The following is a 14543-nucleotide window of genomic DNA, read 5'->3' as shown; positions in this document are numbered from 1 at the left end:
ATAAAGTCAATGGAAAGAACTAAAGAAGAAAGGAAAGAAGAAGAGAAAAAAATCAATTATTTTATCTGGAATTGGAAGGCTATGCCAGTTTGAGACTGGCTTGAACTATGCTCAAGTTGAGACCATTTTCTGGAGAAGGATCTGGCTTTCAATATGGTCCTTTCATTTAGAGTTTCTACCAGACATCATCCCACAACCCTTTCTCCAACCCATAGTCCCTTTTTTCTAACACATATTATGATTGCTAACCAGCAAGGAGCCATCCAATGGGAAAAAACCACAAATAGGATTTATAACATAAGACTACAGCTTCCAGGTGGCAGCAGTAAGAACCCTGGGTCTTTGTTTTGAGGTGTTGAAGAGAAAATTATGACAATCTTATATATTTACAGATCATGTGTGCAAATATTGTTTCATTTCATCCTCTGAACAACTCTGTGAGATAAGCAGGTTGAATATTATCATCCCCATTGTAAAGATTAAAATTTAAAAAGTGAGATGTTATTTCTACACTTTTTACCCAACGTGACCCACTTCACTAGGTTGCGTAGGGTAAACTTTATGGAGAAGGTGAGTTTTAATTGGGCATTTCAAAACAGTGAAACTTGGCAATGAAAGATGAGAGACAAAATTACAGGTAAAAATACACACAGACTTGGAGAAAAGTGATAAAGACACTTGCCAGGCCAGCACCAGGGAGTTGAAATCAAGAATAAAATGGAAACATCAATATATGAGGCTTGTGCACCAGGCCAAAGAATTTGAATTCTATCCTGTCATGATGGACAGCAGTGGCAGGGCAAGTGACAGAATACATGTTTATGGTAAAATAATCAGCTTATTAAATATGAAGGTTGCATTTACAAGGAGTTGACTAGAAGCTGGTGGGAAATGATGAGGACATATGTTAAATACATGGTGCCAGAAACAGAAATAAATGCACTAAAACAAGAGATGATTGGACAAAAGGATACATATTACTGCAATGTTAATTTATGAGATTCTCTTTTATCCACTTCCATGCTTTCCATTAGGGATTCCAGATTCTCCAACAACAATCTTCATACACTTCATTTCACTGATGGCCTTTTTTTCTTTCACTCTCTTGTTCTTTCCTTTCTCCTGTCCATCTGTCCTGACACAAAGAGTAAAGTCAGAGGTTGGGGCGGGAATAAGGGATAAAATGTTAAGATCAAAGAAGGTCTTTGTGCCATATCAGGAGGAGCAGGTCAAAACCTGGTGAGTTTCCACAAGTTTCAGCCTCACTCCTACATCCCTACTTAGAAAAGACGAAAGTAAAAATTCACAGGCACACAAATATCTTATCTTGGTTGCAGTGTTAACCTACTCTTCCACCTCTCCAGATCATTTGTTTTCCCTTCCAATCCTCTGTTTCCAATCAGGCACAGGGATAGCACACTTGAGGAGAAATTAAGACTTCCTTTGAGGAAGTGTCCCAGGAATATCTGCCTCCTTGTGGATTTATTTCCCATTCTAGAATCAACAGGAAGCACCATGAATATCCTAAGGACCTTGACCGTGCCTTAATACCACTCTTACTGCTTGTTTCCTGGACATGTTTGCATTGCACTCTGTGTATGCATGTTTTTAGGACCAGAGAGAGAAAAAAGAAGTGGGAATGTGAAGAGATGGCAGAAAGAGAGCTTCGTCTTGTCCCTGAGTTCTTTCGTGGCTCCTAGAGTGGCCCACCCATCTCTGATAAACAGTGAGTTCATCCTGAACTCATCTCTCTAAGCCAGCAGCCTCACGCTGTCCAAAGACTGCAGAGCCATGTTCCAGAAGCTTATCCAGGTCATACTCATGAACATGGAAATTCAAATCCTCTGTTTCCAATCAGGCACAGGGATAGCACACTTGAGGAGAAATTAAGACTTCCTTTAAGGAAGTGTCCCAGGAATATCTGCCTCCTTGTGGATCTATTTCCCATTCTAGAATCAACAGGAAGCACCATGAATATCCTAAGGACCTTGACCGTGCTTTAATACCACTCTTACTGCTTGTTTCCTGGACATGTTTGCATTGCACTCTCTGTATGCATGTTTTTAGGACCAGAGAGAGAAAAAAGAAGTGGGAATGTGAAGAGATGGCAGAAAGAGAGCTTCGTCTTGGCCCTGAGTTCTTTCGTGGCTCCTAGAGTGGCCCACCCATCTCTGATAAACAGTATCCAGGTCATACTCATGAACATGGAAATTCACCCCCAGGGGTCTCATGGTCTCCAGGGTGACAAATAATCCAATAGTCAGATCTCTGAGCTTAAGGGGAAGATAGAGTTCCTCATTTCACTTAATAACTCTGTCTATCCGAGGTAATTCATGGATATGTCAGTGATGATCTTTAAAAGCACCTTTGGGAAGGTTGGGGATAATTGGGTGGGAGACACGGGGTACAAATGCAATTTGTAGTAATGGGCATGCTGCCAGTATGAATCTGGCCCTCACATCATGGGCACGAGGGGTGACAATCAGCTTTGTATCTCATGAATATTCAAAACCAATAAAAAGATATAATAATAATAAGGCTTTATTTACAAAAACAGGTGCAAGCAAAACCACAGGCCTTAGATTGTATCATGGGCACGAGGGGTGACAATCAGCTTTGTATCTCATGAATATTCATAACCAATAAAAAGATATAATAATAATAAGGCTTTATTTACAAAAACAGGTGCAAGCAAAATCACAGGCCTTAGATTGCGGAGACACGGGGTACAAATGCAATTTGTAGTAATGGGCATGCTGCCAGTATGAATCTGGCCCTCACATCATGGGCACGAGGGGTGACAATCAGCTTTGTATCTCATGAATATTCAAAACCAATAAAAAGATATAATAATAATAAGGCTTTATTTACAAAAACAGGTGCAAGCAAAACCACAGGCCTTAGATTGTGAACCTCTGCTTTAAACTATAATGGTATACCATGCTTAAATACTACATGAAAACTGCTGGGTGTATATTCAACAGCTATTAATATAATATTTATATAAACTTTAAAAAAAAAAGCACCTTGGAGAAGCCAGCTGGGGTTGCTATTGGTAGTAACAGGACTCATCAAATTATATTATGTAGGTCACAGCCTGCCTAGGCTAGACCTGGCAAAGCAAGTACCAGAGGACTGAGGTAGTCTGATATACAAGGTTTTGGAGCTAGCCAGCCTGGGTTCAAATCACCTCTTCCTCCTACTTGGGCAAGTATTTTAATTGTTCTACACCTTGATTTCCTCATTCAAGAAATAGATAATAGTACCTATGTATAGTAGGAATGTTATAGAATTAACTAAAATAAGATTAAAGAAGACAGCACTGTCTGTTCCTGGGTATAAACTAAGCACTTGATGTGCATTATGTATCTTTTCATTATTTTTTCTTCCAGAACTGCTTCTCTCTTTTTCTTCCTTGGGTTAAACAGCTCTCTCATGGTTCTGTCTTTAGAGCCAACAAGGAGAACTAGCAGGAATCATAAAATATCAGGACGTTAGCCCTGGAGGAAAGCTTGCAAATTTCAGCTCATTGATTTTCAGGCTGAGTTCCAGGGGACCTAGGGACTCTGCAGAGGTACCTGAAGCGGGAAGAGGAAGGGCTGGCAGCACAGGAGCCCACCCTTTCTTAACCCAAACAGCCCCTCTTACCCATCTGACATATTCGGTTTCCACGGAAAATTTTCTTAAAGAAAGGCTTCTACCATGGAACACTAAGAGGGACAAAAAAACTACTGAGTTACAGTCCAGCCTTCTCACCATAACCATGAAAGGTGTAATGACTCACTGGTAATTAGCCTCCTGATCCTGGTGTGTTCGCACAGTGGGCAGTTGTAAATCGACCTTTCAAGTAGAAAGCCACCCCCCTGGCTCAGCAAGTTCACTGTCCATTCTCACGCTTTGTTCCATCTTACTGGCTATTGTGCATTTGTTGAGTAGAAACTGACACTCCCAACCCCCAAGAATGCATGACTGGTAACCTTGCTTAATGGCTTCTGACTTGCTTAGGGATAATTTGCCTTGCACAGCCTAATGTGCACCCAAATGCAGGGAAGCCTAGGCCCCAACATCAATAATAGACTGACATATCTCACCCCCTGACAGAGGTCACATGAATAGCACTCTGTGTCACAGACTCAATTACAGTGAATCCTCTTAAAAGCACTTTCTCTCTGAGGCTACCTTCCTTGCCACCCACTGTTAAGACTGAAAGTGTTAGGAAAAAAGAGAAAGAATTTTGCCTAAGTGGGGCTTCTCAGATAAATTCAGTGAGAAGAATTTCATTCTTGGTGAGAGAATGAGGTTATTTATTTACTTTTTTAAAATGAGCACCATTTATCCTTATTTTCTCTCCAAGCACCTCTTACTTGGTAGCTGCGGGTACTTTATGGTGTCAGAGCATGACCATAAATAATAGGAAGATACATTTTTGTCTCTTAAGCAGTGCACTCCTCAAAGTTGAACACATTACCACAGCATCTTATTACTTACTAGAGAGAATATTGGGCCCTGGTTATAGCAGTCATCGATATACTGCAGAACCTTCATGGTTTGGATGTGCTGGAGATGAATTCAGTCTCCCCCTCACCCACAGCACCCAACTAGCTAGAGGCCAAGCCTCATAAATACAGTGGGTCTGTTGGTTAGTGAAGGTTGGTTCCACTCCGAAATATAGGATCCTCTCTCTTTTTGTTCTGGTGGCCCTACTCTGCTCAGATGTCAGTATCCTGGAGGTTAACTGACCCTGGTTTCTCACCTCCTCTCTCCCAAGAGAAATCTTACAGGAGATCCAGAGACTGAGGCTAGAGCATGAACAAGCTTCTCAGCCCACGCCAGAGAAGGCGCAGCAGAACCCCACCCTGCTGGCAGAACTCCGGCTCCTCAGGTAAGGAGGGCACCCAAGTCATTTCAGGGAATACAAACGTCTGAGATCTTTAATAGAGCCTCAGTGTCTAGCCAGGAAATGGCCCTTAGCCACTGGAGCTGCTGATGTTGGTTTGGTTTTTTAGTAGCACAGGCCTAGTTGCTGAGATTTTGGAGGTTTGGGAGAAATTGTTTGTATTTTATATTTTCATTTGGCACAGAGAAAAATAAACAGACTTCTTTAGATCAGGAACAAAATCTTTCACTGGAAAAAATTTGAACTCAGCTCTTTTTAGTTATTTACACTATCAACAGTGTGTTTATGTTATGAATGATCAACAAAACAAACACATAAACAGCTAAATAAACATCACAAGTTTCTGAATTGAAAGTTCACTCTAATCTACAAAAGGGGGTAAGATTTTCTCCAAATTTTGTTCCCTAATAGTTTTATATACAGAACTTTAAAAATAGACCTCATACTTTCTTGTTCTGCAAATGAATTTAAAAGCCTAGTCTTGTCTAGTCTGTCCTCATAAAATATTTGAGTTGGAAGGGACTATAGAAGGTCATCCAATTCAACCCCTGAATTTCAGTGCACTTCTCAGAGTCAGAAAGCTGGAGAGTAGCAGGGCTTGGATAAGGGCTGTGGTTCCTCCCACTTCTCTCATGCTGCAAAGTCAAAGTCTTGCTGTGGGCTGCACATCAGACTGGCTTAGTATTATGCCTTGAATATGGCAGGTACGCAAATGTTTGTGAAGCAAACAGCACAAAAATAAATTAAAAGACATTCCCTCATAGAAAAGTCATACAGATCTTTCACAAGGCACTTTTAGTTAGCAAGCATTACATTCTTTCCGTCTTTCAGTTTGGTTGCCAAGAACATTCCAGGTATATGTAAAACTCTGAGTCATACTTTTTACAGCAAGTACAGATGCCTCTTCTCAGAAACTTTTGTCAGAATTAGTGCCATTTTCCTCATCCATACAAAGAGATTAAATTAAGAAGGTTCTGTATGGCTATGTTTGGATTTTCCAAGTCCCTATTGTTTGCACCATGGATGTTTCTGGGGATTCTATCCTAGCCCTGCCCTTGGACACATTAACGTCAGAGCATTGCAGCACACCTGGTTCTGTATGGCTATGTTTGGATTTTCCAAGTCCCTATTGTTTGCACCATGGATGTTTCTGAGGATTCTATCCTAGCCCTGCCCTTGGACACATTAACGTCAGAGCATTGCAGCACACCTGGCCTGGGATGCAGGCCCTGCCTGCTCTTTACCTGGAATCCACTCGACCTCTCACCTCTCCCAAGCACTGGCTGGAAGAACAGACCCATCAAAGGCTTGACTTTGGAAAGATCTTTAGAATCTGTAGCACGTAGTATGAAGAGATCACTTCATACTTTTGAATAACAAAATAATTTAATGGAAGAAACAAATTCTTCCCTCTAAACCTATATGATTTCTGGTCCTACCTGCAGAGAGATGTATTAGAAATCCTTGCACAAATGTGTAAAGAAAGTGTAGTACATATACACAATGGAACACTACTCAGCCATGAAAAAGAATGAAGTCCTATCATTTGTGGCAACGTGGATGAGACTGGAAGACGTTATGTTAAGTGAAATAAGTCAGGCACAGAAAGATAAATACTACAAGTTCCCAATCATATGTGGGAGTTAAAAAAATAAAAAATTGAGTTTCTGGAAGTAGAGATTAGAATTGTGGTACTAGAGGTTGAGAAGGGAAGGGGGAGAGAGGGGATAGTTAGAGGTTGGTTAATGGATACAAAATTACAACTATGTAGGAAAAATAAGTGCTAGTGGTATACAATAGTGCTAGGCATCTATAATTAACAATAATTTATTACATGTTCTCAAATGGCTAGAAGAGCTCAAATGTTTCATCACATTTTATCACATTTCATCACATTAACAATTGATAAATTGTTGCAATGATAAATAACTTGATTACCCTGGTTTGACCATCACACATTGTATACATGTACCAAAAAATAACTCTGAACCCCATAAACATGTAAAATCATAGCAATATAGGTATACCTCAACCAACCACAAATTACTATATAACTTGCCACGAAATATGCAAATACTTTTCCATCTTTTCTAGGTAGATGGCAGCATAATATACACACGGTTCTGTGTTTAGCCTTTTTTTCACCCAAAGCATCCTCTGGAGAGCACCCCATTTGGTGCATAAAGAGCTTTTTCTGTCTTTCCTAGAGCTGCATAGTATTCCAGTGCATGGGATACCATAGTGTACAAAGCCAGTCCTCTGTTAGTGAGCATTTAGGTTATTTCCAAGTATTGCTGTTATAAAGAAGTCTGCAGTAAAAACCTGTATTATGTAAGCCACTGGACATATTTGGAATAAAATTCCTGGAAGTAGAATTGCTAGGTCAGAGGGTATGGCCTTTGTCATTTTGGTAGATATTGTCACACTTTCTTCCAGCAGTGTGTGTGAGTGCCTGTCTCCTGAAACCCTGGCCACATATCAACTTTTGGAGTCTAAGAGGGTTTTGTGAAAAAGTGCTATATAAAAATATTAATACTAGCTACAACTTTTTGGGCCTCTACTCTGTGTCAGGCCATGATCAAGGTTATCTCATTTTAATTTTAGCAACACTGAGATAAATATTACACTCATTTGACAGATGAGGAAACTGAGATTCACAGAAGTTAAATAAAAGTTGCAGACATCATAAACCCTTCACCCCTAAGTGCTTATGTAAATGTTTTCTAAGAAAAAAATTTCTCTTATATAACCGCAGTGCCATCCTCCAATCCAGGAACATTAATACTGATATAGGAGGGTACTTCAAAAAGTTCATAGAAAAACAGAATTAAAAGATAACACAAATCTTTCCATGAATTTTTTGAAGTATCCTCATATATTATTATCTAATATAAAATCCATATTAAAATTCTGCCAACTGTCCCAACACTATCCTAAAAGAAAGTATGTTTTAACACACATAAAATTAGAAATAATCTGACGGAATTTCAGAATAAAAGGCATTCTTTTAGAGATGGATACATTTAGCTCTAGGAAAATAAAATCACTGTTTAGTTCTTGTTTTCTCGCTCTTCTTGGAATAGTGGAGGCCACATCACAGGTTTGTTATCAGACCCACGTTTGGTAACCACTGGTATAAACTCTTACAGAGAAGACTGAACAAAGACATTAGATTTTTAAAAGAAAATTGAATTGATTGTTGTGTTTTTGAGAGATTACTACTGTAAGATAAATGTTCAAGTAAGTTTTTTTAATGTTTACTAATTCTAAATTAATACTAGCCAACTTTTAACTGCCTCTCTTAGTATTTCTTACCTACAGTATTAGAATTTTGCTTTAACCTTATCGCCAAAGTGCTCCTGTGGCTAAAAGGCCAAAAATTACAGAACAGTATCAAGAAGACAACTGGAAATAAATCAGAAACATTATCTACTTTTGTACCAAGGCCTACTGTGGATGTACTTGGAACACCGCTTGCAGACAAGGTCAATGAGAAACAGCTAATGGATTTGTCATCGAAGAATATTTTTGAATGGGGCAAGACTTTCAAAGTCAGAATGCTTCAGCCCAGGAAGACAGAAACTAAAAATAAGATACCATTAAAGCCTATAAGATTCTCATCCTTTGCATTCAGAAAGGAGGCAATTGTAAAGGAAATCAAAGGAAGGATTGCTTCAGGAGTAATCCATAGCAGCAATAATAGCTAAAAATATAAATATATTCAAAAAAGGTTGAGAAATGTTTATAAATTTTAAATTCATTATAGAGAAAGCATATATGAAAGTGAATTAGAGATGTCTCATTTATATCCTTAACCTGTCCTTCCAAAGAACATCTTTCACTTAGATGAGTCATTGACCTAATTCATTGTGACATTTTTATACTGTCAGTTTTTCATTTCAGAGTCCCTGCTATAGCTCCACTTAATATATTGTCTATGCCATTGAGACAAGCCATATCTATCTGTTCATTAATACGTACATGTTTAAAGCATCCACGCATTTTTAGAATATAAGTATAAGTATATAAGTAATATTACAAACTCAAACAGAAGACTTTGTGGCAAGGGAAAATTTGTATGTATTACTTACCTAGTAATTATTGTCAAATAATGGATTTGAAACGGATTTTAAAAGTATACATATACTTTAGAAACATGAACCATTAATATTTCTCTCCACACTGTTCCATTTCTTTACATCTTTAATATATTTTTGGTACCTCTTAGTGTCAATATAAATGACAGAGTGTAGATTGTCCTTAATGGTTTCCATTCTGGCTGACAGTTTAATAGAAAGTCTGCAAAACAAAGCAAAATTATACAATTGCAAACCTTATATATCATTTTCAGTTATAGAGCAATTATGTAGGAACTCCTTTATTCTGACTTTATGAAATTGAATTTAAACTAAAAATTTTAGATTAATTATATATCTATGTATCATTAATATTTCCCCTTTGAAAGGCACTACATTGGGTGCTGAGGATAAAAGAGATTTGGCCAACAAGTACATGAAAAAATGCTCAAACATCACTAAACATCAGGGAAATCCAAATCAAAACCACTCTGAGATATCACCTCACCCCAATCAGACTGGCTATCATAAAAAAGACAGAGAATAACAAATGCTGGCGAGGATGTGAAGAGAGAGGAATCCTCCTGCACTGTTGGTGGGACTGTAAATTAATGTAGCCATTATGGAGAACAGTATGGAGGTTCCTTAAACAACTACAGACAGAACTTACATATGATCCAGCACTCCCACACCTGGCAATAAATATATCCAGAGGATTGGAAAACATCAAGTCAAAGGCATACCTGCACTCCCATGTTTATTGCAGCTCTATTTGCAATAGCTAGGCGGTGGAACCAACCTAAATGTCCATCAATGGATGACTGGATAAGGAAATTGTGGTACATATACACAAGCGAATACTACTCAGCCATAAAAAAGAATGAAATTCTACCATTTGCAACAACATGGATGAGCCTGGAGAAGATTATCCTGAGTGAAATAACCCAGGTGCAGAAAGAAATACTGCATGTTCTCACTCATAACTGGGAGCTGAATCCATAAACAAGCAAATGAACAATAAAGAGACAGAGAGAAAGAAAGAAACAATAATCACAGTAATATGTTGAACTTTTAGAAAACCAGAGGTGGAAAAGGAGAGGGGTGAGGAAGAGGGAGGGGGGGCTAATGAGGAACTGGTCAGCAGACACAAAGAATGATTGCGTACTATGATGATGAATAAGCTAACTATACTGATCTAACTACCACACATTCTACATAATTATTGAAAATCAACATTGTACCCCACATGTATGTATAATAAAAAATAAAAATTTTTGAAAATTTAAAGAAAAATGTAAATCAAATTTTCAAATACTAAGGTAATCAGTATTTTCTGTGCATTGAAAAAAGGATCTTCAGGGCCGGCCCGGTGGCGCACTGGATAGTGCACCGCTTGGGAAGCGCGGCGGCGCTCCCGCCCGAGGGTTCAGATCCCACATACAGACCGGTTCCCGCTCACTGGCTGAGCAAGGCGCGGGAGCAACGCCGAGGGTTGCGATCCCGTTGCCGGTTCCCGGTCCGGTACGGGGGCAACACTGAGGGTTGTGATCCGTTGCCGGACACGGAAAAAGACAAAAAAAATAAATAAAAAATAAATAAATAAATAAAAAGAAAAAAGGATCTTCAGATTTGGAGAATCTGTAAGATTAGCCTTTTACAGCGACAATTTGGCTTTTGGTTGTTTGCTGTCTCAAATAACACAACACAAGGCCCATTACATAGTAAGCATTCAGGAAATATTCCATTCAATTAATTCAGGGTAGAAGGGTGGAAATGTCTGAGGAATTTTAATTCTGTGTAAGTTTAGAATAACTTCTAACAAATAAAAGTACACCTCAAGCTATAATTGTTCATTCATTTGAAAAACAGTAACCACATCAAAGACCCAGAGATGCCCTTTTTCTGATAGTCCACTAGCCCCAGAGAATGGGAAATGTGATTAGCTCAGTGAGTTAAATGCTATGTCTGATGACAACTGCTTCTTTCTTAGACAGCGCAAGGATGAGCTGGAACAGAGAATGTCTGCTCTCCAGGAGAGCCGGAGAGAGCTAATGGTCCAGTTAGAAGGTCTCATGAAGCTACTAAAGGTAAGACGTTTCAAATAAATGCTTCCTAGACCTATTATCATGGCATTTGAAAAACAGTGTTTGCACATAATGTGCAATGGTTTTTCCAATTACTGTATGTGATTTCCCCAAAAATGTTGTTTCAAACTCCTATGTAGAACTATTTCGTAGACCCATGAAACAGTGGTAGTCAATTATAGAACTCTTTCTTACCCATTTCCTGGAACCTTGCTACTGAAGGCCTTCGCAGAGTAACTTCTTGGCTTATTCTCCATTCTTTTATGTCCTTAAAAGTAATAAAACTGGGTTTACTTAGAAATATATTATATTTAATAGCCTTCAGAAATTCTGATTAAGTTGAACAAGAGGCTAATTTCCAACCCATTTCCTGGAACCTTGCTACTGAAGGCCTTCGCAGAGTAACTTCTTGGCTTATTCTCCGTTCTTTTATGTCCTTAAAAGTAATAAAACTGGGTTTACTTAGAAATATTTTATATTTAATAGCCTTCAGAAATTCTGATTAAGTTGAACAAGAGGCTAATTTCCACTTCAGAAAATTAAGACATTGGCCATTAAATAGTTTTGGTGATGATAGTTTTATTAAGAGGACTTTGTTGATTTCAGTAAAATATTTTCTCCCATCTGTGGCTCTATCAGCAAGTCACATGATTTCCAGTGGCATCAAATGCAAACTGTAAATGAGAATATTTCCTGACTCTTCTGTAAGTTGAGTGTTTAATAAAATGCTCTATAGAAGTCTTCTGTAGAGTACTGTAATATATTATTCCCATTGGGAAGTAACATTCTTCCTTTAATAAAACTTTATTCCCTTCATCAGTGTACACTAAATTACATTTAAAGTCAGAAGTAGGCAGATCATGGCCACATGGCCACAGTCAGCTCAGTAGAAGTGTCAGGGCTGTGTGATCATCCTGCCTGATGTAAACAAGCATGAACCCAGGATGGATTAGAACTGGGACATTCCAAAGGCAGGAAATGAAACTTCTCATAGAATAGTGAAGAGAGCGTCCCTAGGGTGGCTCAGTTGTGAGACAAGATGAGCTGACTTTCAGTCCATGGATCGCCCACATTCCCCCACACTGTCATTCGTTGCTTTTACTTTGTCCTTCCTTCCCTTTCTTCCTTCCTTCCTTTCCTCCTTTCTTTCTATTTATTTCTTTCCATTTCTTTCTTTGTCTTTCTTTCTCTCTCTCCTTCTTTCTTTCATTTCTTTAACAAGTATTTTTTGAAACCTACTGCACCCCAGGCACTGCTCTTGTAACATTTCTTTCTTTTGTTTTCATGACTTTGTTTTATTCCTTAGTCAACTTTTTCTGCCATCAGTGCCCTCTTTAACAGTGTTGGGAAAGCTTGATTTTTACTCAACAAAATTTACTTTTCAGTATATGAGGGTACTTCAAAAAGTTCATGGAAAGATATACAACTCTTTCCATGCCTCGCTTTAGGCATGCAAGATCCTGTCTACGGTAAGACAGAACTAGATAATTAATGACCTGCTGCTGTTTCTGGCCTATTATCTCATCTGATGAACCAGAAAAGTTCTTTCTGCTTCTCTTTTCAAATACACCAAATGAAGAGGACTAACTCTTCTTTCCCTTCACTGAATGACAGGAAGCTTTGAAACCTGCCACCTGCTTATGTTCCTGTAGCCTCTGTCACCATAGCGATGATCCTTTCACTATGGGATAGGAGTCTATTTACCACCACCGGTGGTAAATAGAGCACAGCCTTTGTATCAAGTTGTACAAACACCAGGATAGAGAGATAAATCGTGTTGAAAAATGGCTGGACTCATGGAGAAAATAGATGGGTCTGGAGTCTCAGATACTTAAGTAGACTTGGAACTACAGTTGCTGAGGTGGCAGAGGCTTGGACCCGCCACCAAAGCCATGTCGATGTTTCCCCATCGTGCATCCTTCACACTGTGTACGTGCTCTTGTTGGAACCCTGAGTAATCTAACTATTATTGATTCGATCTTTCTGTAGGAAGAAGAGCTGAAGCAGGGAGTAAGTTATGTCCCCTACTGCAGGTCTTAACTAACAATGGAGGGGCCTGCCATCCTGCTGTTTTTCTCATTGCTTTTGCCTCTAATGTATGTTCATGCTTCAGTTTGGAAAGAGAAAAGAAAATCATACTAATTTGCTTCCTTTTCAATGTAGTGCTTGAATTGAAATATATAAACTTCAGCATTCTTTATAACTATCACTGTTGTCGGCATCAAAAGGAGAGCTGTTACATCTTTTAGAAGAGGGAACGAATTGTAATTTGTTAAAAACTATTCAGATCCCCAGGGATATAAGTTTCAAAGCATTCTTATGCTTTCAGAGGTTGCTGATCACACCCTTCTGTTAATAGAAAGACACCCCCACAGTCACGAGAGCTACACCAAGATTCACGTTATTGCAAAGCCCACGGCACACAGAAGCTAACCTCTACCTCCTCTCCTGTCATGAACATGCATTTCAGTTTCCATTTTACTGAAAAGGTGTGGAACCCTTTTTTAAAAATAAAAATCAGGCAATTAAATCTCTTCCCATCACATAACTGTGAAGTCCTGTCCTCCACTGCCCACCAAACTGTGCTCAGTCTTGTGAGAGAAAGATTGTACTCAGTAACTGTTTACTTCCCATCTTTCTGGTTCTTCCCCAAAGCAGAATACCTACTGTTGATTGACAATAATCTTAAAGGACAGGTCACTTTCAGTCTTTCTTTTTATCACCAAGAACCTTTCTGCTCTGGGAGTTCACCAAGTCATCACATACATTTTTTTTTTTCTGGAAATAGGGACATTGTGACTATCTAAACACAGCGTAAACTGGAGTCATGTCTGACTAATTTCAAGTGCACGTACCAAGCTGTGTATGACAGTGTACTGCACTCACTAGAGTTATTAAAAAGTTTCCATTGATCAGTTAGAAACAGCCTGTCCAATTTCAGCGTATCTTTTAATTCTTCTGTATGCTCTTTTCTATTATTCATTGTGTGTGTTTGTGTGTAACAAAAAATGTTTGCAAAATGCTGGACACATTTTTACCCTTCATTCCCACGGTCTGTAAAAAAGGAAAGTGTAAAACCAATCTGTAATGTCAGACAATAAAGACAATGTATTACATTATTTTGTATTTTGTGAAAAAAATTACTGAAGTCAAATTTTAACATGAGACAATCTCCCCACACATTTACAGCCTGTATAATTGCTCATAAATCCATACATGGGGTTTTACTATTGTACTTACAACACACTTAGATCATGGTAGAGAAAATGCCTTTCTTGTGGTACTTCTCTTTGCAAATGGCCTCTTCTCTTCCCTGTCTCTTACTTAGCATGTGCATGGAAAAAGGCAATAGGAATCAAATAAAACCTTCCTCCTCCTAGTGGATGAGGAAATTCACAAACCAGTGATGTGCAGAGCCAAAGCCTGGCAGTGCCCGCAAGGCGCCACCACTGCCCTCATCTTCCAGCTCCTCACCACGTAGGAGGG

The 14543-nt window shown here is 38.8% G+C and overlaps 1 protein-coding gene across 3 annotated transcripts in view; it reads left to right on the top strand.

Moving 5' to 3' along the window:
* The window catches only part of LOC103607080 (dystrobrevin alpha-like), a 50902-nt gene extending 36719 nt beyond the window's left edge, over positions 1-14183 (top strand). For all 3 annotated transcript variants that reach the window (XM_008591631.1, XM_008591632.1, XM_008591630.1), the window contains 3 exons: positions 4769-4882; positions 10964-11060; positions 13047-14183. In XM_008591631.1, the coding sequence (XP_008589853.1) occupies positions 4769-4882; positions 10964-11060; positions 13047-13097 (262 nt within the window). In that variant the 3' untranslated portion in view covers positions 13098-14183. The remainder of the gene's footprint in view (positions 1-4768; positions 4883-10963; positions 11061-13046) is intronic.
* The last annotated feature ends 360 nt before the right edge of the window (positions 14184-14543 follow it).

Source organism: Galeopterus variegatus, unplaced genomic scaffold (genome assembly GCF_000696425.1).
Source record: "Galeopterus variegatus unplaced genomic scaffold, G_variegatus-3.0.2 Scaffold7092, whole genome shotgun sequence".
Taxonomy (NCBI): Eukaryota; Metazoa; Chordata; class Mammalia; order Dermoptera; family Cynocephalidae; genus Galeopterus; species Galeopterus variegatus.
The sequence above is the reverse complement of the archived record's forward strand: the minus strand, read 5'-3'. Positions and strand labels throughout refer to the sequence as shown.